The following is a 9,524-nucleotide window of genomic DNA, read 5'->3' as shown; positions in this document are numbered from 1 at the left end:
TTTCTGTTTTCTGACCTGGCCTCCTCTATAGCTGCGAGGGCTGGAAATGCAAATACATAATTAATGACCGCAGGGACTCCTGCATCTGCCTGGGCGCTGCCTCTCCACCCCCAGCTGCAAGCAGGGAGCACAGGAGCACCCTGGCCCTCGTCCCCCAGCCCCTCAGCACCCGCCACCCCAGCCCTTGCTTGGCGGGAGCCAGGCGCAGGTGCAAAAGGCACCGTGGCTTTTCAGCTGAACAGTCACTTGGCAGCCAGGAAGTTGCAGACTTGGGTTGTCAAAAGCAGCGCGTCTTTATTAACCGTTCAGCCCTGCCACTGCTCCCACGAGCGCTGGCAGGGAGCTCTGCGTAGGGCAGAGTACGGAGCGACGGGGAGGACGCATGCAACGTGGGAATGCCCCCCCGGGACCCAGGCACAGACCAGCACCAAGGCGCTGGCACCCTGGGGAAAGGACATCACGCCTCGCACGCACGTCTTTCTGCAGGAGAGCCTGGGAGCCGGGCGCAGAGGAAAGGGTTACTGTAAGCCGGGATTTACACAGAAAGTGAGTGGCAGCCGGGCATGGCTGCACGCAGGGCTCCAGCATGGCTCTGCCGGCAGAGCTGCCCTCGCTCCTCGCGGTCCCTTCGCAAAGTTGCGCACATCAGAGCAAATCCTGCCCCTCAGCTCCCAGCAGGCTGGGCTCCCCAGCGCCCCGGCCGGGCGCGGGTGGCTTGGGCCCTCGAGGTGGGGGACGGTTCCCCCACCCCCAGTCTGCACAGAAACAGCCCCCACTCAGGCTCTCCCCATGCTTGGCGATGCTTTGCCCACCCGGTGCAAGCCCTAACCCTGCCAACAGCCTCGGGGAGGCCTGGAGGGGCGCCCCGAGCCCCTGGGTGGGTGCCCAGGGGGACAGTGGCACCGGAGCCCCCCAGGCCCACCCAGCCCTCACCACCCAGCACAGGATGCTGCAGCCTGGGCAAGGGCAGCATGCCGGGTACCCCGTCCCGGAAGCACGGAGCAGCCAAGCAGCGGCACCGGGACCCCCTCGCAGCTGGGGCCCCCCCTTCAGCCCGGGGACCCCGTCTGGATGGGACCCTTTCTGAGAGACCCTCCCAGCTGGGGATCTCTGGAGTTGGGCACCCTTTACCCGGACACCCCCAGCTGGGGTCCCCCCGGAGTCTGGGGACCCCCTCCCGGATGGGGATCACCCCCCGGGCGCCCCCCCCCCCGCGGGTTCCCCCTCCCGTTACCTGCTCACTCCATCACCGCGCGGCCCCTTTAAGGGGACCCCGCCACCGGCTCTGCCGCCGGCTCCGCCGCGGTTCACCGCGCAGGCCACGCCCCCGCCTTCGGCCACGCCCCCTTCCTCTGCGGCCACGCCCCCTCCGCCCGGCTCTGGCTACAAAGTAGCCGCGGGCGTGACGTCATAGGAAGTGGCTCTTAAAGGGGCCCGCGCGACTCGGGGCAGGTGGGGAGGGGCAGGGGCAGGGGCAGGGGCAGGGGCAGGGGCTCGGGCTCGGGCTCGGGCTCGGGCTCGGGCTCGGGCTCGGGCTCGGGCTCGGGCTCGGGCTCGGGCTCTCTGCAGAGCCCTTTGGGGCAGCCAAGGCACCCCCCCCCCCCGGGGGGGGCAGGACCTGGCACCCTGGGGAGCCACCTGGGTGCCCTGGGGGTTGGCAGGGCTGTAGTGGGGTGCCCGGAGCTCCGCCCGCTCCCTACTGCCCAGGGCCAGGGCCAGGGCCAGGTCCCCCACCCTGTGCCACTGCTTCAGGCTTCATCTCAAGTCACACAGCTGCGCGGAGACATTCTGCGATCGAGGCCATCCCCTCCCAGGTTTTGTCGCAACCTGTTGTTCCCAGCCTGCTGACAGCCGAATTCCCTTGTTGTTATGTATGATCTATTACACGATGTATTACACGTTTCTTATGATCTCCACTTATACCCAATTAGGCAAGCACACCTTTCCCTTGGAGAGGCCAGCAACAGCTCTGGGGAGGTTACAAAACACAGAAAATATCTGAGTCATGCTGCTACCGGCAGGGAGAGCTGGGCCTGGACTGTACTTGGAGCCTGGTGAATCACTTAAGCTTAATAATGCAATAGGATGCCGAAGTAGTGAGCTATTAAGGAAAAAAGAATAAAGCAAAGCTGAGCCCTTTCGTTTTTTTTTTTTTTTAAACCAATAATGACAGGCTAAAAGGCTGTGGATTGAGAGAGAGGATGGCGGTGGAGCCAGCATTTCCAGCAGCAATGCCAGCCGACCCACTCCGGCCTTGGCCACATGCCACGAAGGAGCTCAGCTCCCTGAAACCCAGTGTCTCACCTGGAAAGGTGGGGCACAGCTGGGTGCCGGGCACCTCGGCTGCCCTTCCTCCCCAAAAGGGAGCGCGCAGCCGCAGCCAGAGCAGCCGGGGTGGCGGGACCAAGGGCCACAGCTCCGATGCGGCATTTGGGGTTCCTCGCACAGGCAATGAGCCACCCTGAGGCCGATTCCCATAAAAGCAGGGGTGGGGAGTCCCAGCAGATCCCAGCCCAGCATGGGAGACGGGGCAGGGCAGGCACCGACGGGGCTTTGTGTCATGCGGGTTTCCCTTAGCTGAGCTCAGGAAAGCGGGTGGCGACGCGTAATGCCGACCCCCGGGAAGGGCCCGCACCAAGGGCCCGGCCCCGCAGCATCGCCTCCCCGGCCCCGACGCAGCAGCCCGGCCGCCCTGCGCTTCAGAAGTGGCTCCAAGCCTCTGCTCTGGAGCCAGGCGTCACAGAGGTCCCGGCACAGCTCGTCCTTTCTGGAAGCTTTTTATTGCCTACATTACAAAATATTACACAGCTTCACAGTTTAGTCAGAAGAAAGTTCTCAGCTCCCGTTTAGAGGGCAGCAGCCGCCCGTGCCTGGCAGGGACAGGCAGCAGCTCGGCCCCGCACGGGGGAAGCCACGGTCTCAGAGCGCGGTGCTGCTGGGCCTCGCAGCCCCCGGCTCGACGAGCCCCCTCCACGAGGTGTTCAGGCGGGAGCCTGGGCCTGAAATACCGGCACGACACGAGCAGCATACGCTAGAAAACGTTTCCTGTTTAAGTTAATTTAAACAGCAAAAGGCTTTCGCTATAAGAGCATCTGTATTAAAAACACATGATTTGAAGAAACCTACTGCCACAGCAAGAGGCTGTGCAAACGCACCAGCATCCCCCAGCCCCATGCGCCACCAAGGAAGCTCATGCATCGCCCCGCAGCTGCACGGTCCATCAGACTCCTCTGCAGCGTGGGGCCATGGACGAGTCCACGGAAATGTTCACGGCTTAACGAGTTACTGCTCATCAGCAGAGCCACGGTCATTGTCCATGTGCAGGTTCCCAGCCCCCCCCGCCACTGCGGAGGCAGCTCTGCGGACCCAAAACCACAGAGAGCGGAGGCGGAAGGAGGCACGCAGCCCAGGACTGTTTTCAGTAGAGATTGAAGCATTAGAAACTTGGTCCCTAAGAGTTCTCAAAAAAAACACATTTCCAGCTTTGCTTTCTTTCTAGAGAATTACATGAGAGCAGCCTACTAAGAGCTTCACTGTTGGCATTAAAGAAACCACACACACACACACACACACACATGCGCGCGTGCGCGTGCGCAGGAAAATCATGCCTGATTCCTGCGATGAGCTCTCAGGAGCAGGAGGAGATGCTGAGGCACAGCAGAGCTGGGGGGCAGAGCTCACCCGCCGCCTCTGCCGTCTCCCGGCCGTGATCTCCTGGACGCACCCAGCCGACCTGTGCGGGAACGTCCCCGAGAGCACAGCCTCGGACAAACCCTGCTCGCACACGTGGCAGCAGCAGCACTTTTTACTTTACCCGAGGCCACACGGCCAGCTGCGTCCCCCTAATTGCCAAGGGCATCCGGGCACTGTCACACCAGAAGAGCTGCAGGGGCTGTTCAGTGGATGCTGGGTTGAAACACATCATCTTGACTGCGTAAGAAAAGATACCGTCCACTCCACAGCACTTGAGCATCTGCCTCCTTCCAGCTGCAAGCTCCCAGCTGGACTTGGGAGAGTCATGATTCCCAAGGGCTGTAAGAAACGGCCACTCTCTTCTCTAGAAACAGGGTCTTCATTTCTTTGCTCAGAAAAATAGATTCATTAAAAAAGAGCTATAAAAAGAGGGAAGGATGAAAGGAGAGCTACTGGAATGTTGCTGGCAGTGGGGTCTGTACACGAGATGGCACAGGACGGGGCTGGGGACGATGGCGTCCCGCTCAGTAGCTCTCCTCCTCAAGGTAGTAGTGGTACCCAGGTGGGTCCATGCTCTGGTCGCAGGTGGCATTGGCCACATCGCTCTGGTTGCCCTGGGGGCAGTACTTGGGGTCATAAATCTGGCGGCCCAAGCCAAAGACCTGGCCGCTCTGGTTGGCCCCCTGGTTGGAGCCCATCTGCAGGGACATGGAAGAGTTGTCACACTTGTCCAGGCCCATCTTGGCGTCGTAGATGTGCCTCCTGGTGCCGGGAGCAGTCATGCCCACCTGGAGGGAAAGGACGGAGCAGGGCTTGGAGGTGTCCCTTCCTCCCACCGCCCAGCCACGGGATGGTCCTGGACCCCGGGCACCCCAGCTCACCTGGCTGGCACACTTGTTGGTGCCCATCTGGAGGCTGATGGTGGAGTGGTCCATGGGTGGCAGGATCTGGTTCTTGGGATCGTAGAGGTGCCTCCTGGTGCCATAGGCCGTCATGCCGGACTGGCTGGCGCATTTGTTGGTGCCCATCTGGAGCAAAGGGGTCCAGTGGGAACTGAGCTCCTGCTGCTGAGGCCAGCCCACCCCATGGCCCAGCACCAGCTCCTCCTTCCCCATCCTTCCCCTCCCAGGCCCAGCTTTCTAGGGCTCTTGAGTGCCAGGGCTTGGACGTGGAGCCAAGATGGTCCCAGTTCCCAAGGACATTCAGGGCATCTCAAGCCTCTGATCCCCCCAGTCATGTGCGGGGCCACCAGCACGGATGCTGGGGGTGTAATAAAATGGGGCGCTCCCTCGGCCCAAGCCTTGACGCCCCCAGCCCCGCACGGAGCACGCGCCGGGCAGCCCACCTGCAGCCCGATCACACACTGCCCGGCCTTCATCTTGGCCTCATCAAAGTTCCTCTGCTGCTTCTCCGAGTACTTGACGCCGATGTCCACGCCGCTCTGGATCCCCTTGGTCTTGGCCTGCCAGAGAGGGGTGGTGATGAAGGACAGGGCTCTCACACTGCTGAGCATCGTCCTCAGCTGCAGCGCCACGGGGCATCGCGCATGCCACCCTCAAACCAACACAGAGCGAGCGGCAGGACCGGTGGCAGGATGCTACTCTGGGCCCTCCAGCTGTGCCCGAGGTGACCGCACCGTCCGCCGGAGCAGCCGGTTAGGGCACCTCCCGCACCCGCGCGGCCTGCGCCCAGGCACTCACCATGCCCGCCAGTGCCAGCAGCGACACCTGCACCTGCGTCATGTTCCCGCTCTCAAAGAGGTCGTTGGCTTCGAAGAGGTCCACCGGGTTCATGCCGTAGCTGGTCATGGCTTTGATGAAGTTGGAGAGGTTCTCGAGCTGGCGGCGGGGAGGGCAGAGAGGGGTCAGGGGCGGCAGGCGGGGGCGGCCGCAGCGGGGAGGGCTCCGCGGCAGCCGGCCCAGCCCGGGGCGCTGCCCGCACCTACCTGGTGCCAGTTCTGAGCCGAGCGGTTGATCTTCCTCACCGAGTTGGGCTGCAGCTTGTTCATGAGCCTGGAGGGGAAGAGCAGTGAGCAGGGCTGCAGCGGGGCAGGGGCAGCCCCGGCGGGGCTTGCATCGGCCACCCGCCCGGCCGGGAGCGGCGCAAACCAGGCAGCTCCAACCCGGCTGCCCCCAAATGAGCTCTGGGGTCTCAGCCGGGCAACCCGCTTGCTTCAGGCTTTGTTTCAGTGGAAGATTTCCAAGCTGCTCCAAAGGAGCATCATGCAAGAGGCCCTGCAGTGCCTCCTGCTCCCACCCCTCGGCGGCACCACGGGCAGGTCTAAGCCCCGGGGAGGAGAGCCCAGGCTTCCCTTTGCGAGTGAAGCAGGGCGATTCCCACTGCTGCTCCCGGCTGGGAGCAGCCCCTGGGCGGCAGCGCCCGCCGTGGCCGCCGTGCTCAGGGCCCCTCCGCAAGCCGAGCCGCGGCTGCTCGCGGGAAGGGCTGGTTCCAGGCAGCTCGGCTCCTCGCTCGCCCGGGAGCCGGGTCAAGAGCCCTGCAAACAGCTGCTGCTAAGCGGAGAGGGAGCGGATTTTCCCCGTGGTCGCCCCTGCCAGCTGCAGAGCGACACCCCGCTGGGAGAAGGCCGGGCAGCCCTGGGAGCGGCTCCGCTGCTCGGCACCGCAGGCGGCTCTGTGGTGCTCCGGGATCGGAGCCCTCCTCCTGCCGCTGCTTCCCGGGCAGCTTCTGCGAGCCAGGGGGAACTGCCAGCTATTGCGGGCTGCCAAAGAGGGCCTGGGAGAGGGACACGTCCCTCAGTCCGGCTGCGACGCTCCAGGACCCGCAGCTCCATGCGGAGCACAGGCACTTCGGGAGCGATTCCCCGCCAAGCACGTCCTGCACGGAAACCCTTCGGCTCCCATCAGGCAACGGCTCCCGCTGGCGAGGGCTCGGCTGCACCCAGCCTGCCCAGGAGAGGCTGGGGTTCCCGGAGGGGTCCGTCTCCCGCTTCCCGGCCCCCGCCACGCCAGGCCGGCCGAGCAGCCCGGGGCGAGGGCCGAGCTCGGCATCGCCCGGCGAGCAACTCACTCGCAGAGGATCACGCCGTCCTTCAGCCCCTTCTGGAAGTCGGGCCCGATCTGCTGCCCGGTGACGCTCTCGATCCACGTCCGCAGCTCGGCCTCCTTCTGCGGGTCGTACTTCTGGGCGAGCTGGGAGGGAAGGGGAGGGGGCAGGTCAGGCCCCAAACTGCCGTGAGGGGGGCAGCTCCCACCCCCCGGCAGAGCCCCAGGACAGCAGCCCCGTCCCCCGCCGGCCCCCACCACCGCGTCCTCGCAGGCAGCCGGTCCCCCCAGCCTGCCCCCGCAGCAGCGAGCGGATCCAGCATCCCTGCAGCACGCGGGAGGCCGTTCGGGCGGCCAAAGGGATATTCGATCAGCTACAACTTCCTGGCGCTGAGGAAACCCAGGTTTGGCAGCACCGAGAGCAGCCCTGCGAGAGGAGGGCGGGGAGGAAGGAAGGAATGAAGCAGCGGCCTCGGTGAGGGGTGGGCAGAGCCCGGCACCGGCGGGTCGGGCACCGCCAGCGCAGTCGGGTTTAAAGACGCTGCGTGACCCCATCACAGGGAGGGGATGGGCGCGATGCGGCGTCGGACCCCAGTGCTGGCACGGCCCGCATCCGGCGCGAGGCCCAGGGTGCGGCGCTGCGCACACGGAGGCCCAGAAACTTCTGAAACTTTCAGAGAGGAAGAGGAGGAACCGCCTGCATGGGCCGAGGGAGGAAGAGGGCTCCCTCCGTCAGGCCCCGGGTTTCTCCCTGCTTGAATGGGGAAATCAGCCCCCGCGGGAGCCTGGCCGGGCAGAGGGGACAGCTCGCCTGCGGCCGGAGCCGATCGGAGAGCCAGGCAGCCTCTGGCAACGCTCATAAACCGCGAGCGGCTACAAACATGAGGGAGGAAAGGCTCCTCGTTAGAGAGCTGACCCTTTGATTACAGGCCAAGAACTGCTCTTCACTCAGCTACGAATTGTCCCGGCATGACCAGACTTCACGCCTGGTGATCCCAGCGGGACGGTCAAACCTGGCACCAGCAGGTTGGAGAAGGGAGAAATCCTTCGCCGTGCCCTCGGCCAGGGCTCTCAGCAGCCCCAGCCCCAGAGCCGGGCTTGGCAGGAGGCCACCGCCGGCCCTGAGCCCCTCGGAGCCGCCAGGGAGCGGGAGCTGGGCTGCGGGAGGCCGGCACCAGGCGCCGGAGCCGGCTGGACACCGGCACAAGGAGGACGTCCCCGGCGGGGACCTGCGGCTTCCTCGCCATGCGGCGATGCCGATGCCGCTCCCTCCCGCGGGGTCCAAACGCCCGCCCGGCGGATTCCTCGGTCACCGCGGCTATGCCAGGAATGCGAGCGCCTCCTCCCAAATGGAGACCAGCTGCCCAGGCCAGGAACATCGCTCAGCCCTTCCCCACGAGCAAAGGGGAACGGACCCTGCCGGGCCGGGGCTGCCCGCTCCCAGCACCGTGGGAGATGCGGGGGGCAAACCCATCCCTGTTCAGGGTGGGAAGGGGAAGGCTCCAAGGCAGAGCCCGAATCCCCCCGCTCCCAGCCCTCTCCCCCAGCACGGAGCTGCCGTGCTGAACCAGCGCTGGCTGCGCCCTTCGCGCTGGGCTTGCGCGCGGCAGGGGATGCTCAGCTCTCGCGCCTGCAGGACCCGTGCCCGCGGGTGACGCCGGGCCTGTCGCACTTGTCCATTCATCCAAGCACAGATGGGAACCGCAGGGCCAGCTCTGACTGCGGCCCCCGCTGCAATCCTTGCCCGTGCCTCAGTTTCCCTCTCCTGCAACCCCGGGGATCCCCCTGCCACAAGGGGCCGTGCAGGAAGCCACGTGCCGGGGCCTGCCGGGCGCCTCGGCAGCTGCCCTTTGCCCTGCGCGCAGGGAGGGAGCGCCGAAAAGCCGCGGCAGAACCAGCCCCGGCGGCCCGGCAGCTCCGCGGCCGCCGACATCCCGCGGCGGCGGCGGTGGCACGGGAAACGCGGGGGTGCAAAGCCTTCCGTGTGCCTTTCGCAAGAGGCGAAGGGGCGAGAGGAGCCCCCGGGAAGGGCCGTTCCTCCCCGGGGTGCGACCGACGGCTCGTCCGTCCGCCCCGGCGCCCCGTGCCCGGGACGCGCAGGGACCTGGGTGCAGGGAGCCGCCGGGGGGGGGGGACACAGGGCCTGTGTCTGCCCCCGCGCAGCCCCCCGCCGCAGCGGCGCCGGGGGGGGGGATCCCGCTGGCTGACGAGCAGATTTTGTGCTTCGTGAGCAGCGCGTGCAAACTTCTCCTTCCAGCCCGCTGCAAGCGCCGGGGCTTCCCCGGCGGGCGCGAAGGAGGCAAATCCCCCGCAGCCCCGTCTCCGGGGGCCTGGGGAGGCGCCGCTGGTGTCACTGGTTCCCAGCCCGCGACGTCGGGACTGGCTGGCGTCTGGCTGAAGCAGACGGAAGCGTCGCGAGCCAGCGCCGAAGCGGGGCGGCGGGCGCCCCCCGCGCCGAGCCCGGGGCCACCGGAACCCCCGGGGGGCCGGGGAGGGAGAGCCGGGAAACGCCGCCCGGGCCCCGCGGGCACTGACTGCCCCGGCACCTCGGCACGGGGACCCCCGGGCGCACCGGGACCCCCCGACTCTTCACCCCTGGGAGCACCGGGACCCTCCGGAGTCCCGGGACCCCCCCGCCCCGCTGTGCGCGCCCCGGTGCTCCCGGCTCACCCGGTTCTTGACCTCGGCGGAGAGGCCGTAGGACGGGCCCTTGTTGAACTGGGAGCTGCTCATGGCGCGGCGGGACGGGACGGACGCGACGGAACGGGACGGGACGGGACGGCAGCGGCGCGGAGCGGCGAGGCCGGGGCAGGGGGAGGGGGCAGCACC

General features: G+C 66.5%; 1 protein-coding gene across 1 annotated transcript; it reads right to left on the bottom strand.

Annotated features, from left to right (window-relative positions):
- Window positions 1-2,761: 2,761 nt before the first annotated feature.
- CNN2 (calponin 2) lies at window positions 2,762-9,502 on the bottom strand. The gene is made up of 7 exons (XM_026064881.1): window positions 9,366-9,502; window positions 6,721-6,842; window positions 5,639-5,705; window positions 5,394-5,531; window positions 5,039-5,155; window positions 4,575-4,721; window positions 2,762-4,481 (listed from the first exon to the last, which is right to left on the bottom strand). The coding sequence occupies exons 1-7, from the start codon at window positions 9,426-9,428 to the stop codon at window positions 4,218-4,220; spliced, it is 918 nt and encodes a 305-aa protein (XP_025920666.1). The 5' UTR covers window positions 9,429-9,502; the 3' UTR covers window positions 2,762-4,217.
- Window positions 9,503-9,524: the final 22 nt, after the last annotated feature.

This window comes from Apteryx rowi, unplaced genomic scaffold, assembly GCF_003343035.1.
Source record: "Apteryx rowi isolate R43461 unplaced genomic scaffold, aptRow1 scaffold_220, whole genome shotgun sequence".
NCBI lineage: Eukaryota > Metazoa > Chordata > Aves > Apterygiformes > Apterygidae > Apteryx > Apteryx rowi.
This window is presented reverse-complemented; position numbering and strand designations above follow the sequence as displayed.

Bases quoted from the DNA above. Each gene is read 5' to 3' on its own strand.
- CNN2 (XM_026064881.1), bottom strand. From the start codon at position 9,428: ATGAGCAGCTCCCAGTTCAACAAGGGCCCGTCCTACGGCCTCTCCGCC. The intron at 5,532-5,638 runs GTAGGTGCGGGC...CCCCGCCGCCAG, and splicing joins CGGCTCAGAACTGGCACCAG to CTCGAGAACCTCTCCAACTT. The intron at 5,156-5,393 runs GTGAGTGCCTGG...CCTCTCTGGCAG, and splicing joins TGCTGGCACTGGCGGGCATG to GCCAAGACCAAGGGGATCCA.